Source organism: Podarcis cretensis, assembly GCF_951804945.1.
Source record: "Podarcis cretensis genome assembly, chromosome: 6".
NCBI lineage: Eukaryota > Metazoa > Chordata > Lepidosauria > Squamata > Lacertidae > Podarcis > Podarcis cretensis.
Genome location: NC_137175.1, coordinates 68,205,781 through 68,225,176, shown reverse-complemented (window position 1 = coordinate 68,225,176; position 19,396 = coordinate 68,205,781). Strand labels below are relative to the sequence as shown.

Genomic DNA, 19,396 nt, shown 5'->3' with positions numbered 1-19,396 from the left:
GCAAGACATTCCATTGCACTAGCTCTTGTAATTCTAGACTTTCTTGCACTGAAAACCTTTAGAGCTCTGTGATCTGCATAATAATAAAGGTTTCATAATGTAGGTTATACAATCCATCTTAATGGTGTTCTAGTTGTTGCAATAAGCATCTTATTTAACCTTATTTAAGGCATTGTGTGAAGGAAAAATAGCTACAGTTGTATTTACTAGCTATGCTGCACAATATCTAATTTTTGTTTTTGGTTGTATCTAATGTCACCACTCAGCTGACAGTAAGTCTTCATCAGCAGAATGGAAAGAAGCACTTTTTAGTGATTTGTCCTCCTCCATGCAGCCTCCCACCCCGACTAAATCTGTTCCTAAGAGTTGGGGAACCCTTCAGAGGAGGTTTGGGAGAGGCAGCATGTGTGTGAAAATAGCTCATTTTCTTCCCTGTTCCACTAAGGGAAGCCTTACCAACAGCTGAGTGACGGCATTGGATGCAACACTTCATTCTTATAAAGCAGAAGTTTTGAACCTTTTTGGGTCCACAGCTCCCTTGACCAGCTACATTATTTCTGCTGCACCCCTTGGGGCTCAGGAGCCCCATTACGTCACCCCTTACCTGAAAAGCCAGCAGCCACTCACCCTTTTTTGAACACCTTGTGGAGTGTTCCTCAGCCTCCTCTCTTCTCCCCTCTCCTTGGGAGTCCTCTGGGCAGCTGCAGCAGCCGTCCCTGGTCTCTGAGCTGCCACCCCCCAGAAGAGAGGTGCCTCTTCCCACTGCCCCACTGGGGCCTGGGAAGCACCCCCTGGCCAGCCCCAGAGGCATCATTCACTTGGGGGGCTTGTAGCCAGGGCTGCTGCAACAAACAACTGTGCAAGCCTTTGGAAGGCAGAGATGCAAGAGGGCTTCAGAGGAAAGAGGGACAGAGGCTAGTGTTGCCCACGACACCCCTGACCATTCAAGGCACCCCAGGGTGCCATGGCACACTGATTGAAAACCACTATTTTAAAGGAAAAGTTGCTTCAGTTTGTGCGTTTAAATGTCTTACTCTGCTTCCAAATTCTTAGCTTTCCATTTGAATTGAAGTTACTTTAGGCTGCAGTCCAGCAGTGGTTACCTCTGCAACACTTATTGGTCAACAGCATTGGCACACTTAGCATTACAGCTCTGAATTGTATTTCTTGCAGCTTTAACTATGGGTAATAATTTATGCAAGTCTCAGTAAAAGATGTTTACCTGGGAATTGAAATTAGCCTGAAAGGTTGCACTGTAGAATTATTAACGTCAAGTAGAGTTTTGATACTGAATTACTATGTCGATTGAATCCAATCTAGGGAGCCCTTTTGTGTACCTTTTTACATTAATAGTTTCAACAGCAACTCATCATGCCTCATCAAAAGCTGCTTTTGGCGATGTTCCATTGCCCTAAGTTTTAGAAGAAGCATTCTTGGTGAAGTGGGATAATTACTCTTGAGCTGATAATATAAAGTGCCGCCTCATTTGGATCATACTGTGAATTGCTCCTGCTGAGGACTAAATTATGTGCCAACTACATTACTGTATTTTGCATTTTGTTAATGATTCTGTTTTGTTTGACAGAATAGATGCTCATACGTTGGTTGTGGAGAATCTCATATAGATCACAGTACCATACATTCGGAGGTATGTATGTAAAAATACTTCAGCGTTTTGACAAGTTAACTCATCTTTAACTTTTGAATCTTTCTGGTGTGCAGAGATTACTTATATGGATGGTTGATAAACAGGGAGGTTAGATTTAATTTAAAATAAATAATTTCTTAATTTTGGCAGATATGAACAATGATGTCTTGTTCAATAAGCAGAACCTTTAATGGTTGAATACATAATTTAGATTCCAGCATTTAACTGTATTGTTCATGATAACCTTATTTTTACATTTATCAGCAGTTGGTGTAGGAAAATGTGATGCAACAGCTAGTATTTTATACCAGGGTAAATAGCAACTACTATATCCAAGTTTTGGAGTTTAAAATAATGTTTTTGTTCATAATTTTTGCTGAAAATAGTAGTGGATACTATTTAGTTGTGAATAAAAAGCCAAAGGCATTGTTCTAAGTAAAATGTATTTCCCAAATGTATTTGGGTTTCATTTTAAGGAAGAAAGTTGATATGGAGAGGAAGCATGCAGTTGCAAAACACCTTTAACGTGAAGAACTAGCACAACCACATTCTTTTACCATTCTGCTGTTAAGAGCTGAAGTGGTCTCCATGGAGCCCAGGAAACACTTTTTCCTTTTTCTGTATCATGTGGAGTTCCACCTTGAACTCATTGCCTCCCAGTTGCATAGGCAGCACTGGGGGGGGGGGATGAGCTCCCCCCTGCTCCATACCTGAATTGCTGTTATTGCTGTTATTTTTCTTTCTTGCCCACCTAGAAATATATTTTGTCTCTTCTGTGCCCTCACCCCATTTTTTCCAGGTGCCACCACTTCTCAGCTGCGTATACCTATGTATAAACTCCCCTTGTCAATCATAAGCCCCTCCCTTTGGGTTAGTTTCAATGCAGTTTGGAGCTTTTTATTTTCCTGCCAGCAGGTGATGGATGTGCAGCCTCTCATGTATACAATGGAGTTCTCATTGCCCTAAGTTTAGAATGTCATGATGTAGCTAGTTATTCCTATAACGGTCTGTGCAAACATTACGTTTAAACCAAGCCTAGAAAGATATGCATTTCCATACAAGTAAAATGCAACAGTCCATACAAGCAAAACCCAATTCCTTCACAGTTGGTCTTACTGTATTAAAAAGATTTAGTAGCTGCATTTGTTTTCTAGGAAACAAATCACTGTCTAACGGTTAACCTTACCACATTACGTGTCTGGTGTTATGCATGTAGCAAAGAAGTGTTTCTTGATAGAAAACTGAAGTCTCATTCTTCAATGCAAAATGTTCGACTGTCTCACATCATACAGGTAATCAGGCAAGTTCACTATCTGGGATTTTATATGGGATTTTAAATTGATTTTTTTGCTGTTTATGTATGGTTTATAAGATGTTTCAATTAAGAAATCAGGTTTTTAGTCTTCTACACCTAAACATTCAATAGATTATTTAAATAGATGTTTAAGGAAGGTATTAACAAAGCTTGTAGTACAGCAATTTTGCTTTAGCATCTTTAGAGTCCTAAATTCTTGATGATTTTACATCGGTTTGCATGGCAGTGTAAGCCAAATATGGTTTACTGCGACTACACAAACATGCAGGCTTTTGCAGACCAGTTTGTAACCACTTTGCTCTTCCACAGTCCCATTTTGCTCCTGCATTGATTTAAGCAAAGTTTGGCTTAGTCTTAGTGTGTCGTCCAAACTCAGGTCCATAGTTAAGCTCTTTCTTCATTAACCACGAGCTGTAGCCAAGCTTTGTTTGGCTTATCACAACATGTGAGCCATGCCAAAGGCTCAATTAAATTTAGAATCTCTATTCAAGAGGTTCAAAAACTTCAGAGTGCTATATAAATGCTTATTAGGGTTCAGTCCTTTGTGTGTTTGCTAGGGAGTAAGATCTTTTGAATTGTGGGACTTACTTTTGCGTAAACATTTATAGGATTACACTGTTACTGTATTTTAATTTTGAAAATGGATAGTGTAATATGTGCATATTTTAATACTTTATGACCACTCATAAAGTGGTCAGTTGCATCACTCATGGGGATCCAACGAGCCACTTCAAGCATGCTCTAGGCATAGCTCATACCCAGTGGGATTTCTGACTTTTAAAAAAATTGAGCACAGTACAAATTGCTTTTGAAATTCACCTGAGTTTTGAAAGTGCTTTGCCATATATGGAACTCGAGCTCAGCTGGGAAACTTCATTTAAGAATTATGAAAATATGTCCTTAATATACTGACATTCATAATAACTATTATTTTTTAAAGTAAAATTGAATATGGTTGCTTTCATTAAGTGGTACTGCAGTGGTCAACCGGATGTCTATAGCCCTTGAGCAGGACCTGAGTTTATCAGCACTCTCCCCACTTGTGATCTCAGCAACTAGCCCTTGGAACATTCATATTTCTTATCTTCCTATAAGAAACCTATGCTCTTGGATAAGTTATTTCAAAAAGTTGTGACATATACATGTCAGTAAACTCTTGGCTTTGCATGTAAAACATGCTTTAGAACTTGATATAAATAATGTTCATAGACTGATTTTAAATGATACACAAAGAAAAGTAAGATTTGCAGGAACAACACAAGGCTTCTCATGCTTTGTATCTTGATCTTTCCCAAAGGATATTAGGTTACCTAGTATCCCTACACTGAAAATTCCTCTAATTGCAACATTTGATGACCTTGATGTACAAGTAGATGAAGAGGATGAATTCAAGGCAAGAGGTAATATAACTGAAAAGTTCACCAAAATATTGTTAGTTGACACAAATTGTTAGTACCATATTCATAATTTCAATGAAATTTTATCTCATCAGTGGTTTCATGTGTGTTTTTATATTCTTCTTTCACACAATCGTTTTATAGGTCCCATCTACCCCTACATCTCAGTTTTCTGACCCTAATTAGTTACCTATTTGGATAATAAGCTTTGTCTGTTGAAATGTAGGTGTTCAGCTGGACATCTAGGGAGCTGGGTTGAGAGAGAAATTGGACATTTCTAAGGGTCTTGGAGAGACGCAGGTGGCGCTATGGGTTAAACCACTGAGCCTAGGGCTTGCTGATCAAAAGGTCGGTGGTTCAAATCCCCGTGACAGGGTGAGCTCTCATCGCTCGGTCTCTGCTCCTGCTAACCTAGCAGTTCAAAAGCACGAAGTGCAAGTAGATAAATAGGTATCGCTCTGGCGGGAAGGTAAACAGCGTTCTGTGCGCTGCTCTGGTTTGCCAAAAGTGGCTTAGTCATGCTGGCCACATGACCCAGAAGCTGTATACCGGCTCCCTCGGCCAATAAAGTGAGATGAGCGCCGCAACCCCAGAGTCGTCCGCGACTGGACCTAATGGTCAGGGGTCCCTTTACCTTTTAAGGGTCTTGGAGGGAATGCAAGAATTTGTTTAGATCTGTGGTGACTGCGGTCAGTGATATAACTTAAAGACAAGATAAAAATGTGAGGAGAAATGAGGAGACACTTTTATTCAATTTATAAGAGCAGTGAGTAGGAGTTGAATTTCACAGATGTTGTCTCATTGGGTGATAGCCAAATAAGCCATACCCAGAGTAGACCCACTGAAATTAATTGGCTTGTGTCTGTTGATTTCAATAGATCTAGCTTAGTATGCCTGATTTTGTATATCTCTCATTGAGTTCTGAGCTACTATGTATATATACAGGCTAAAATGTTGCTTTTAAATCTCTGTGAGAAACTCCCTACTACACATATTGTAACCTTTTTTTTTGCTTGCTTAGCAGTTTTTCATTATTTGCAGGTCTGACAGGCTTGAAAAATATTGGAAACACTTGTTACATGAATGCAGCCTTACAAGCTCTTTCAAATTGGTAAGAAAAACAGCCCTCTTTGTAGGGCAGTGTGCTTTTCAGTGTTAGAAAGTCCAGATCAGCAAGAAACTGTGTAGGGTAGAAGTTATAGCATAAATATTACTGTGTGAGTTGTATGGCCTATAGAACTTGCAGGAGGCACGTCCTGATCATATGCCCTTTCATAAGGCCCTCAAACTCATAAGTTAAATTAATATGAGTTTTCACTTTACAGATCGTCTCATAGTTATTTAACTAGCCTATGAAATGCAGGACTCTTTTCCTGTTTTCACTGATTTTCTGGCAAACTCAAGTGTATCCAATTTCTTGATGATATGAATATAAAGAGAAGGATTAAAACCAAAAGTTTAGAAAAGGCTTTTATTTTTTCTTCAATATTTATTGGTGTAGAAGCAGTGTGGTCATTTTGTTACACTGCATCTCATTTTATTAATATAGTATTAAACAGATCTGTTACTGTTGCAATCAGATGCTGAAGGTGCAAGATGGTATCAGCCCTATCATGGAATCAAAGTGTTTCTTACTAGAAAAATGGAGCTTATCTAGAAAGGAGCAGAGCTGTACCATATAACTGGGGTTGAAGTAATATTGACATATTTAGCACGGTCTCAAAAAACTAATGGTCTTTCCCCCTTTCTTGCCAGCCCACCATTAACCCAGTTTTTCCTTGACTGTGGGAGTTTAGCTCGTACTGATAAGAAACCAGCCATCTGCAGAAGTTATTACAAACTGATGACAGAACTCTGGCATAAAAGCAGGTATTGTGCTATTTCTGTACTGGCATAATTTTTATAAATCAGCTTCTCACAAATATATTTTCAGTAGAATATTTTGTAATTAGTGAACTACATAAAATCTTAGAGTTTCAATGATTGTTTAGCAGAAAACATATGAAGTAGAACTGTATTTTTCATAATGTGCACACACTTGGAGTCATCTTCCCAATGACAATCTTACATCTGCTTATTCAGTTCCATAGTGGGTTATGACATGTAAATTATCCCACAATAATTATAATTACGATAATATAACATTAATCAAGCACCTGAATGGAAGGCCTACTGTAAGCAATTAGCATGTTCGTATGAATTTGGCTGAATTATTGAATAATGTAGGATCTCTGTTTGAAATGGGTCGTGCATTGTATTTGAGTGCATTGTATTTTTTTCTGTCTTTAGTTTGGGGCATCACCTATTGAAACAATAAATATCCATAAAGATTATGGATTACCTGGCTTGTAGAACTTTAAGAAGCTCTTATATAATAAAACAAGAATTGATCTGATGAAGTCAGACAAGGTACATCTAGTGCCCCACACAGCTTTCAGCAGTAACTAAAAAGATGCCTCTAATTGAAACTCACAATTTCCTTGACAGAATTCTTATTGTTTACTTTGGTATAGTTTGACTCAAAATATAAAAGACTGTGGCAAGCAAGCAAGATTTGTGTCTATCTTAGATTGTTCTTAAGTTATGTGTATGGTACAGAATTAGATGTACACATGAATGAGTACAGTCTTGTGTGAAAGGAATAAGAAAGGATGCATGAAATTAATATTTCACGATGCATGAAAGGCATATTGAGACATCCATACTACCCCAAACAGTGTACCCAATCAATCACAGTATCAAGAAAGGTGAGAATAGGCCTATAATGTCATAGGATGCTGAGAGATGAAATTCAGATTTTGTATCCAAAGGCAGTTTTAGAAACCTCTTGATATTTTGATTTGTTGGTTTAAAAACTATTGCAATTTGAATACTGTACTAGTAAACTGAAACATTTCAACCATTTGAAAAGTTGTAAATGCACTTAAATATTTTTTTCTTCCAGACCTGGAGCAGTTGTCCCCACAAATTTGTTTCAAGGAATTAAAACAGTTAATCCAACATTTCGAGGCTATTCTCAGCAGGTAAGCTTTTCTTAAGGCTTCCTCTATGCATACTACAGGAAAATTTTATTTAGTAAAGTTGCAAGGTTCAAAGAAATGGAAATTGCAGGTAAAATAATACATTTCACTTTGGGTTCTTGGCTAGCTGCTAGATGGTGTTTACAATCCATGCTGTTTTTTCCCCTTCTTGATTTATGAATAAGAATAGTAGATAAAATTCTGCCTAGGTCCAAAATTACACAGTCATATCCAACGTCGCTGTTCTGCTGCTGCAGCAGACGTCTGCATGAGCAATGGAACTTCCCCTCATCTCCCCTGCTGCCCATCACACACCCTCAGAATCTGCTCCAGAGGAGTTTCCAGAGCAGACTTTGGAGCCATGTGGATAGAGGAACAGGAAGTCTCATTGCACAAGCAGAATTCTGCAGGTGCAGCATTGGATACAACCATAAAGTGTAATGTGAAAATTTAGGACAGTTTAAATCCAGCTACAGACCACAATAGGGAACTAGGAGCTTTTACTTTGTAATAAAATATAAGAAGAAGCAATAAAAATAAAAGTAATACAGCATGTAGCATAATGCATTACATTTGCTACAACAGGCAGAAAAATCATTAACTGGTCTGCCAAGACCATCAGCAATTTTCAAGTGATCCGGGGTTTGTGGGATTTGGAATCACTGCTGTAAACCCAAAGAGCTGATTGAAAGTTGTTTTTAGCATTATTGAATGGCTAGCACCATTGGAGTACTCATCTGAATAAAGCACAATGCTGTACCTACCATTTTAAATTTCAGGATGCACAGGAATTTTTGCGTTGTTTGATGGATTTACTACATGAAGAGTTAAAAGAGCCTATTATTGCAGTAGAGGATAGTATCCCAGCAAATGAAGAGAGCATGGAAGAAGAGAAGAGTCAATCGGATGTAGACTTTCAATCATGCAATAATACTGATAAGGTAGAAAATGAGGCTTGGTCAAAATCTGTGGCAGAGGACCAAGCAGAGGACACAATGTTAATTCAGGATGATGAAAATGCATCCAAAGACAATCAGAAAGAGAAATACTTGTGTACCAAGATGAACAAAGCAAGCTCTGTGGAAGACATAGAAAAAGACATATACAATTTCTTTGAAACGGCTGAATTTTTGAACAATCAGGAAACAGTGAAGGTGCAAATACACAGCAGATACTCAGGTGATTGTATGGCTATTAATTAGAAAAAGTGTTGGGTAATATTTTGGTCACATCTGTTACAAGATTCAATTCCACCTTACTACTGTGTCATGCTACAATGTTATTTTACTGATTTTGATCATTTGTAGCTCTTACAGGATAGAATATTTTTGAACTTGTTGTTGACTTGGCAGCAGTGGATATAAACCATTTGTTTTGTATGATCAGCTGTTATTAGGATGGGTTGCCGCAATTTTATATTAAAATGGCCAAGTTCTGTCACTCTGTAATAAAACAGATAGTACAAGACTTTGGGGAGGCACTTGTCTGAATTCTACCAGCAACAAAAGCAAGTGATAGTTACTCTGGTTTTCCCTTATTTATTTATGCAAGTGTTTCTGTACTGCCTTCTGCTAAAATATCAGGTTGGTGTACGGAAATATAAGAACATTAAAAACGTTGAAAGCAGCGCAGAACAATGATTAAAATGATTGCCTACTAAAAAAAAAAAAAAAGCAAACAACAGCATAGGCCTATCGGCATAGCAAAGTCTTCAGGAAGTGCCTGAAAGTTAAAAGCCAGGATGCCTGCTGTGAAGACACTTTGGTTGAGAGCAGTGCTTGACTTTAGTTGAGAGCAGTTGGGCCTCTGTAACACAGAGAAACAAACAGCACTCCTCCAGGTAAAATTAATAAAATGTCTCTGGTGTTTGCATAAAATGACAAAAATTTTAACTGGAGCTCAGAGTTTGGGTTGGGATATTAGCTGCTTCATTCTGCACTCGGTAGCTCTTCCCAAGGGCAGACCCATATAGAGCACATTGCAGTAATGCAGTCTTGAAGTTACCAGTGCATGGGCTGCAGTCACCACGCTATCCAGATACTGCAGCTAGTATACCAGCCAAAGCTGGTTAAAGGCACTCCCAAGGTCTCTTGGGCTTCCAGAACAGTTCCTAGTTGACCACAGTGGTTGGAAGAAGTTGCTTCCAGCTCTGTTCCAGGAGTGGCATGTGCTTTCACTGCTTTCTCACGTTTCTCTGTCGAGTGATAGCAACATGTTTGTTTCAGTTTAAGGATAAGTGCACTTTAAGAGTGAAGTAAACCACTTGCCATGAGAAGGGGCTGGAACAGAGTGGTGTGTGTATGTGATCATTTGTGTATTAGGGAAATGAGTGTTTGCTCATTTACTTGACAGTTTCTACCCCCACATTGGCAGAAATGGAAAGTTGTTTGTGTAATGAGATGAGCTTTTCTTTGCAAACTGAAATTGCAAACTTACATGTATGTGCATTTTTCACAGCAGAAGCTATGCATTTTCTCTAAGTTAAGATTAAAGAGTGTGACGACCCCATGGCAATATTGCTGAAATACCTGGTTGACACTAGACATTTTAGCCAGTATGAAAGCTGCTGCTCTTGTCTGTATGGGGTAAAATTTGAGCTGAATGATGTCTTGGATGTGGCAAAATACACACCGTTTGTAGTTTCTAAACAATCTTTCCATAGTGTCCCTCTTCCTTCACTAGTCCCTGCTCTATTTTACTTTGCAACTTCTAATTTTTCATTTGCTTAATCTTTCCATTGTGGCAGTTTTGGTTCACATCATTTCCCATTCTTCCTTTGTTCATTTTCTACCCTGCTCATGATTCCAGGTTTTTTTCTTTTTCTTTTGAAGGGCATTGTGACTCTGTTTCTTAAACTTAATAACAAATAGGACTCTGGGCAGTTAGAGTTAATTTTTAACTCTATCCTCTTGGTTCATTTTAATTTTGTAATACTTATTTGGCTAAAATGTGTTTTACAGACTATATAAATGATGTCCATATGAATGATGTGTCTATGCCACAAAGTTTTCCTTCAAAAGATGGGGGGAATGCACGTTTATCAACCAGCCCTCCCAAATCAGGTACTTTCTGGTCTGGACTGGCACCCTTGAACAAAAAAGGTATAGCATACCTAATGTTACTTGGTGCTTTTCTCCTGTATTGGTCCTAACAGTTTTAAATGATTAAAATAACAACATTAAGTTGCTTGATTCACCCACCCCCTTTCATCAATTCATATTGGAAATGAATTTTGGTCTTTCAGTATTACACTGTGGTCTGGTGGGTGCCAGCAGTGAGACTGGACATTAGGAATTCTTTATTTGTTCCCATGCACCATACTATTTTGAGGGCCTTGGGTATATCATTCCATCAACAAAATGCTAAGACAATAACATAAACGGCAAGCACAAGATTTCTGTCTAGGGACCAAACACCAGCACCAAAGCCTCTATTTATTTACTGCATGTCTCTGGGGAGTTGCATCATTTTGGCAAATTTGTCAGAGCAGCTTAAAATATCCTATTGTTTTCCAGTCACATTTTATTCCTTCATCTGCTTTGTTTCTTTTTCATACTTTCATGTAACCAGTTCTTTTAAAAGTTAGTTAAGAAAATTCTCTTCTAGTTTGTATTTAAACTGTCTTTTATTTTGTTTCATAAGATGTTTTTGCACATTTATATCTCGATTGCCTGACACACAGGAGTTTTCTTCTTCTGACACATACATAGTAGTAGGGATTGAGCCACATACAGTCTCTCTGGATTGTGCTGTGGACACTGCATGTGAGGCTGTCTTTGTCTGGGTCGGTATATGCAGCAGAATGAGGTGAGAATTTAGTGGCAGAGGGCTGAGGTGATAGAATGGACTGTGCCAGTTCAGGCTGCAGGTGCAGAATCACATTCTGAAATTATTTTAAGTGTCTTTGTAAATAGAAAACTAGCACAGCAGGAGAGGGCTAGGTCTGAATCTTTTCCCTGAATCTGTTAGTTTTCTACTTTCAGGGTGTGTTTACATGGAGGAACACTTAAAAAGGTTTATCTCCAACCTGCAGTCTGAAGTAGTGCAGTCCGTTCTGCTATCATATTTTGCTGCATGTACAAGGCAAGGCCTTTGTCTTCCATCAAATCTGAAATATCCAGTGATTTGTTCAAAGCCAGAAGGCTTGCAGAAATCATAATAGAACCCTTAAGTCATTTGTTGTCTATACCAAATTTCCTTACTAGATATAATTTTTGTGGGACAGCCCTGTCTAGAAGTTGCATTTTGTATAGTCAAAGAGTTGGCTGTGTTCTTATCACCATCTGTCATGCAGATTTGTGGCATGGGAGCAGTGAGGTCTTGTGCCAAAGACCCCATGTTAATGTGAAATGTACTTAATGTATGTTTTGTGTGAACTCTGCCATCTCCCCTTGTAGAATTATATTAAAGAATCTGCTAGCCTAGCCAGCTCAATAAGCAATGTTTTGTAATAAAGTGGATTTGCTTTTTGGCTCACTGTATATTAAAAATAATACAACAACAAAGAAATTTATCATTTATACCCTGCCCATCTGGCTGGGTTTCCCCAGCCACTCTGGGCGGCTTCCAACAAAATATTAAAATACGGTAGTCCGTCAAACATTAAAATCTTCCCCAAGCAGGTCTGCCTTCAGATGTCTTCTGCTTTTAAAGTTATTTTTCTGAATGTTTGGTAGTGGAGTTCTCAAAAATAGTAATAGAAAGGGAGAATTAACTAAAGGTCTGGTATTCTTAGAATCATAGAATTGTAGAGTTAGAAGGGACCCCAAGTGTCCTCTACTCCAACCCTCTGCGATGCAGGACTCCTGCCCACAGCCATCCCTGTGTGGGCTTGAACCATCAACCTTCTGGTTAACAGGCAGATTCACTGACCCATTGTGCCACAGAGACCAGAAGAAGAGTAGAATAAAAAGTTACTGTACTTCAACTCTGTCCTGATTTTAATTTTCTTTTCTTTTTCTTGTTAGTTCCAACCATTTGTTCCCCCAAAAAGAAGAAACACAAAAAATTCAGAAGTGTTATTTCTGACATATTTGATGGGACTATTATAAGTTCAGTACAATGTCTAACATGTGACCGGGTAAGTGAAGGGATAAAATAAATGTTGCTACATACACCGTTAGTACTTGTGTAAGATTTCTTCCCTTATATGGTAAAAGAAGTTGTTAAAAATGAAGCATGAATATATTTATTCATCCACTTGAAATATGCAAACAGTTCCTAGATTATTGTAGTTTGGACTTCCTCATAGTTTTAGGCTGGTCTGTTTCCTGTTCTTAATAGCTTTTTCAGCTTAGTTTAGTCCCAAACAGCTACTGTTAATTTTCATGTTCACATAGTACTGTAGTACTTTACAGTGGATGTATCCAGGCAACTCTCGACTTACTTTGGGGTTACATTCCGGGCATAGTGCCTAAAACCAAAATTGTGTATACTCAGAACACATTGGGTTATGAATGGGAATGCCAAAGTCTTTTTTCCTGGAAGCCCGCTTCCTTTTTAATTTTATTTTTTTTAATTGCCAAGTACGTAAAGCTGAATGTGCACAAGTTATATGTGTGGAGGTTGTAAGTTACCTGTAATTGCCTGTAGTTTGCCGTCTAGTGGTCTTATTGGAGCAAATTAGCCACAAGTGGAATTTAATGTTGATAATTTAAAATATAGAATTTTATTGGGGCAATTAAAAAGAAGGTGGTTTGGCCTAATCATCTTCCCTTTGGTTTGGCAATAGGTGTCAGTAACCCTGGAGACTTTCCAGGACTTGTCATTGCCTATTCCAGGCAAAGAAGACCTTGCTAAGCTGCATTCGGCAAGTCATCAGACCTCTCTTATCAAGGCAGGCTCTTGCGGTGAAGCATATGCTCCTCAGGGCTGGATAGCCTTTTTCATGGAATACTTCAAAAGGTTTGTTTCTTTGCATTGCTTGAACATTTTAAACTGATGTTTCTGCTGTACTGGCAGAACATTTGCTGTTTTTTTGTCAATGATGTTTCAGGTTTGTTGTCTCATGTGTTCCTAGCTGGTTTTGGGGTCCAACAGTAACCTTACAAGATTGTCTTGCTGCCTTTTTTGCTAGAGATGAACTGAAAGGTAAGAAATTCATATTTTTCACATGTCTTACTAAATATGAGCACCATACCTCTTACTTTTTGTCCCTATTTTCACATTTAAAAGGTCTAGAAAAGGTTCCCTTTTACACTGTTGTGGAACCATCAGTTGACAATATATTCAACAGAGCAAAGGTTCAAATTAGCCAGTGTAGAAATTTTATCCCTTTAATTTAAAATAACCTCATTTTCATTGATGGGAAGGGCTGTGGCACATTGATAGGACATCTGCTTTGAATGCAGAAAATCCCTGATTCAATCCCTAGCATCTTCAGGTAGGGTGAGGAGAGGGTCTGCCTTTGTAGTACAGACCTTGATGGATCAGTAGTCAGACTCACTATAATGCAGCTTCCTATGGCCCAGTCTTACAATTTATTCACAAAAATATTTTTAAGCTATCTGGGCGGATATCTAGTCAGTGAAAGTCCATGTAGTGCATGTATTCCTGATGCTAGAATGTCTTGAATACTTAATGTCTTGCAAAATCAGAAAAGCTCAGTGCAGGCTGTGGTGGGAATATGTTTTTAGAATAATGGTTGTGCTTTCCTTCCCACAATGTCTGCAGGTGACAATATGTACAGTTGTGAAAAATGTAAAAAGTAAGTGGCCTGCTCTTAAATTCTTATAATTTGATATATGTGGTTACTTTAAAAGCTGTTGGATGAGATCCAGAATTGCAGCAGCAGATACAGTGGGACTTCCCCTTCCTCCCACTTCCCCGAAATCTTGTTTTGCAGCGAAAGTCTCCATTGCCTTTGCCTACAAAACACAGCCTGAATATCCGAAGTACCTCTTTCTTTTCAGAAGGATGGAAGTGGGAAAAGGCATTTTGCAAGTAAAGGAAGAGTGCAGGAAAAGTTGCCTCTCCCTTTCCCATCACTTCTGCACTCCTCGCACGAGGATTTTGACAAGGTGTACAGGATATCTGCCTGCTGATCAGATGTCAAGGAGATAAAGAACTATAAAACTTTTAGAAGACACCTGAAGGTTGATCTGGGTCGTGGGCCCAAGGCAGCTGGAGTACAGCATGCTCCTCAATAGATAGAAAGACAATGGTTCCAAAGCCGGGCATGAAAGAGGAGAGAGAGAGAGAGAGATGTGCTGGGGGGGGGGAGGGAGGCAAGAAGGAGCCAGGTCTCTGACGAGGGAAGGATCAGGTCTCTGACGAGGTGGGATCAGGACCAGCAACAGCATTGCCTGCGCAGGGGTGGAGGGAGGCGGGGGTGTGTGTGTGTGGAGAAGGCAGGATCGGCATCGTCTGCCCACCCTGCACCCATCCCTGGGTGGTAGATCACTGCCAGTTTTTATATTGGATCGTAGATCACATCCTACTAGTTGGATATGCCTGGCATACAGCATCTCCCTATGTCCATAAGTGCACAGATGCTTTGAACTATACAGAAAGATTTTCTAGGCTTCCTTTCAGTTCTCTTCTGCCCCCTGGCCCAAGGTTCATGAGGGTTGTAGGGCCACTGGTACAGCACCAAATATATGGCAAAAGGCTGCAAACAGAAGCAAAGATAGAATTGTAGAATCGTAGAGTTGGCAGGGATCATGAGGGTCATCTAGTCCAACCCCCTGCAGTGGAGGAATTATTTGCCCAGCGTGGGGCTTTTAATATTGCAAACTACCCTGTGATCCTTGGATAAAAGGCAGTATCAAAATTTAATAAATCAGGGGACCCTCTTGAATACCTTTCAAGGCAGTGTTGGGGGACTGCCACTGAGCTAGGAGAAAATGGCAGAATTTGGCAAGTTCCCACCTTGCATAAGTGACAGTACCTTTGGCTTCTACAAGGGGCTAATCGTGTTTTTTTAATTAGTTGATACTAGCAAAAAAATGACAAGCGTTTTGTTCTTTCCTCCAATATGTTCAGAGGACTGGTGTCATCAGCCCACTTTGATTCTGGGCCTGCAGTCAAATACAATGTCCTTCCCCATTTTTTCTCAGTATAAAGTTTTACTCAAAGGAGACCTCTAAAATTAATGGATCTAACCTAGTCATTATAGTTTCAGTATGTCTACTCTGAGTAAAACTTGAGTACCCCTCAGAGAGGCTAGTTGAGGGCATGCTGTGACTTCTCCTTCCACATCTATGCTTAATGTTCCTCTGAGTGTGCATTTGCTGCATGTTTTTTGTATTAATAAACAGGAGACCCACATTGCCTTTTCTGATATATGCTGACTACATCAGTTGCCAAGAAGGAATGATTGCTTATGATGTGCAAATTGATCATACCTATGACTTATGCCTTGTGTCTGTGAAAATAAGATCTAATTAATTTCTGATCACTTCCAACCTTGTGATTTCTTTTTAAGATGATAGCCCTTTTTCTAGTTAGCAATTTTGAAATATCCAGGGTATTGTACAGTATTTAAAACGTCATTATTTTAAATGTTTGCATTGGATATTTTTTTACAACTTTACTAAATTTGCTTTAGGTTAAGAAATGGAGTAAAATTCTGCAAAGTTCAACACTTTCCTGAGGTATTCCATTTTTTTTTTTAAATAATAGTGTTGTTTTTCCATAATAGATAGTTGTGAATATAGTGTGAAAGCTGCATTCTGGCTTCCCGAAAGATGCTTTTATCTAGTCACATTTGCACACTTACTCAGATGAAGATATTAAAAATGGCTGAAAGCTGATGACATATGATCAGATATTCACTTGTACAATGGGCTTTCCTGTACTCTCCCTCCCCCACCTCCCTGCATGTACTCAGATCTGGAGCATCCTCCAGCCTATTGCACAAGTGTATATCAGTTCTTCAGGCACATGGATGCAATTGCATGGCACTCAGTAATTTTTTTTACAAAGCGTCTGCATCTGCCTCTGTGCTCCCAGAAATCTGCTCCAGAGCGTCCATCAACCATCCAGCAGATTTTGAGGGCATGTAGTAGGCTGCGTGGGAGAGGAGAGGAAGGTGAAGTTCCATAGTGCAAGCAGAAGTTCATTCTGCTTCCACATAGATGGCATTGGATACAACCCATAATCTTCCATTATAACCAGTTACATGGACAGTTTTTTCTACAAAAGTGTACATCTGTGCAGGAAAATGTCCTTATTCACCGAACTAAACACAAATCTTTAGAAGTATTATGTAAAGTGGCCCATGGAACATTCCTTTTTTGTAAAAATAAATGAGAGGGCAGGACAGAACGCAATAAATTTAATAACAAGGTAGCAGTAGTAAAATGCTTGCCTTTTATATTAGTATTAAGTTGTGAAGCATCAGTTTTTGAATGAGTGTCTACTCTTCTTTATAGATATTGTGCATTCATCTCAAAAGATTCAGGCATGACCTTATGTTTTCCACAAAAATTGGGACTCATGTATCCTTTCCCTTGGAAGGACTTGATCTTCAACCTTTTCTTGCCAAAGACAGTCCAACTCAAATAGTGATGTATGATCTCTTATCAGTAATCTGTCACCACGGAACTGCCATCAGTAAGTATATATAGTATATATTCTCTTTCTGGATCCATATTATGCAGCTGTGGTGGAATAAAATAGTTGTGTTAATATGTTTTAGTTTTGGATTGCCTTACAGTACTTTGACAAAAAATTATCTTAACTGTTCTTGAATTTAGATGGACATTATATAGCTTATTGCCGGAACAACTTAAATAATCGATGGTACGAGTTTGATGATCAGAGTGTCACAGAAGTCACCGAATCAACAGTTCAAAATGCAGAAGCTTATGTTCTCTTCTACAGGTGAGAAAACAAGGGACAAGGATTTGAAATACCGTCTTGAGTAGATTTCTTGTTAGTACCCAATGCATGGTATTTGATCATATTAGCTGTTAATTCTTGCCTGCATGAGTTTCAAGAGAGTATTCCAAAGAGCTGGAAATTGTGGGCCAATACAGAAAGCGTGACTTCTTTTAAGATGCTACTTTGCAGTGAGGTAGTGTATTTTCCCACAGTTATCCCGTTTTTCAACTCATTCTGCTTCTTTTTCTGGGCCTTTCTACTGACTTATTTTTTCCTAGCTCTCCCCCCAAACAGCATTTTTTACAATACAATATTCTTGAAACATACTGAACCATGGCCCTAACATCAATCCACGTAAAAGTAGAGACCTCTGGTCTTCTGTAGTATTTATTTATAATAGGAACTGGGAATTTGTGGCCCTCCAGATATTTTTGGACTCCCATTATCTTCAGCCAGCTTGGGCAGTAGTTAGGGATGATGGGATTAGTAGTCCAATATTCTCTAGGACCACAGATTCTAACATCTCTGGAACTATTGTTTTGACAGCCATGCATTTTTATTGCAAAATTAGAAAGTAAGCTAAATTGACTTAAAACCTGAATATTATTCATTTCATTTCAAATAAATTGTGATATATTTGATGAAAATTCACAGATAGGATGCCACAGTGAAATTGGACACTGTGCATAGTTCACTTTGAATTAATAGCTGATGTTACCTCATTTAAATTCATAGGAGAATGCATGTAGGGCGGATTCTGGAGTCAGATAGAATTCAACTGCAGTAGAAGGAACACTTCACAGTTCAGCAGCTAAAAGCTGGAGGACAAAGGGATTCACTGTAGTAGCTTGAAATTTATGAGCTCCTGCAGCTGAGCTTTTATTGAAATGTGAATAGGGCCAGGGAGAGAGGGAACTACTCTTCCAGTCTAAAGAGCAAAGACATTCTAATAAATGGGACAATAAATTTAACCTCTTAACAAATAAACAGTAGCCAAATTATGTAAAGAGCTAAACATGTTATTAGGGAAACTGTTTCGTGTTGCAAGCATTAGACCTAGATGTTGACCTCAAGTACATAGATTCTGATAAACTGGGAGGCAAATTTTCAAATTAATTGTAACTGTACTTAATTGACATCTGTACCAGTAATGTATGCAGATCAATTCCTTCTATTAAAATAAAGCTCAGGGGTTACGTATGTTTCTGATGTGCACACACAAATATAAATAAGTGCTACCTTGTTAGGGTATTCATATTTCCAGTTACTATATCCTAAATATTTTTTACTTGGAACACATCCAAATTTGAAACACTGCACTTTATTTTATTGGCAGATCTTTCCAGTGACTTACAATTAGCATAGTGTATAAACTTGCATTTTATTTCACACAAATTGAAATAATCTCATATGGATATAATAATGATTATTGATGTTACTTAATGTTCTCAGTATTACCTCTTTTCATTATTGTAATAGAAAAAGCAACGAAGAAGCTAAGAAAGAGAGACAGAAGATATCAAGCCTTAATATAATGGAACCAAGCCTCCTCCAGTTTTATATTTCCAGACAGTGGTTGAACAAATTCAGGACTTTTGCAGAACCGGGACCTATTTCAAATAATGATTTCCTCTGCATACATGGAGGTGAGAGCATAATTATGCATCATACATAATTGAGTGTGTTATCTAATAAGTTATCTCATCACGTAGTGTGACAACTTCCTGACTCTCTACTTGGCAGTCATAGCCTGACTTCCCTCTGAAATAGTCCCATCTATTTCAGAAATGGCTTCTGTTTGAGCTTAACTTCTTCAGGCAATCATCTTTGAAATGTGAAGAGGGATATTGCTGGTTAAGAATTACAACCATAGATATAAGTTGTTTAGCTTGCTAGCTGAATGGTGCAGCAGTTGGTATATCTTTACTTGTCAGCAGTGACTCACTGATAATAGTATTTAATTTGAAACCCATAATAAAATCAGCACATTATTTACTGCTTGTATTCTTTTTACCCTATTTTCCTTCCTACTGCTTCAGGCATTGACAGGCAAAAGATTTCTGATTTTATTTGGGTCTTTAAATTTTTGCATTCTAAAAATCAATTGAAAGATGATCATGCCCTCTAATTTTCAAGCAGATTGACAATAAAACTGGCAGGGGTTAGACTTAGGTTAGAGAACAAAAATACA

The 19,396-nt window shown here is 38.5% G+C and overlaps 1 protein-coding gene across 5 annotated transcripts in view; it reads left to right on the top strand.

Moving 5' to 3' along the window:
• Positions 1 to 19,396, top strand: part of USP33 (ubiquitin specific peptidase 33) — a 31,158-nt gene that overhangs the window by 6,101 nt on the left and 5,661 nt on the right. Inside the window, exons 4-19 of one of the 5 annotated variants that reach the window (XM_079981947.1) lie at positions 1,586 to 1,648; positions 2,803 to 2,940; positions 4,261 to 4,363; positions 5,402 to 5,471; positions 6,116 to 6,229; positions 7,305 to 7,383; positions 8,160 to 8,559; positions 10,341 to 10,442; positions 12,348 to 12,460; positions 13,112 to 13,284; positions 13,376 to 13,470; positions 14,053 to 14,086; positions 15,929 to 15,974; positions 16,755 to 16,935; positions 17,079 to 17,205; positions 18,685 to 18,851. In XM_079981947.1, coding sequence (XP_079838073.1) covers positions 1,586 to 1,648; positions 2,803 to 2,940; positions 4,261 to 4,363; positions 5,402 to 5,471; positions 6,116 to 6,229; positions 7,305 to 7,383; positions 8,160 to 8,559; positions 10,341 to 10,442; positions 12,348 to 12,460; positions 13,112 to 13,284; positions 13,376 to 13,470; positions 14,053 to 14,086; positions 15,929 to 15,974; positions 16,755 to 16,935; positions 17,079 to 17,205; positions 18,685 to 18,851 — 2,005 coding nt within the window. Of the gene's footprint in view, positions 1 to 1,585; positions 1,649 to 2,802; positions 2,941 to 4,260; positions 4,364 to 5,401; positions 5,472 to 6,115; positions 6,230 to 7,304; positions 7,384 to 8,159; positions 8,560 to 10,340; positions 10,482 to 12,347; positions 12,461 to 13,111; positions 13,285 to 13,375; positions 13,471 to 14,052; positions 14,087 to 15,928; positions 15,975 to 16,754; positions 16,936 to 17,078; positions 17,206 to 18,684; positions 18,852 to 19,396 lie in introns of all 5 variants that reach the window. The other 4 variants (XM_079981945.1, XM_079981946.1, XM_079981949.1 and 1 more) reach the window with 4 other exon arrangements.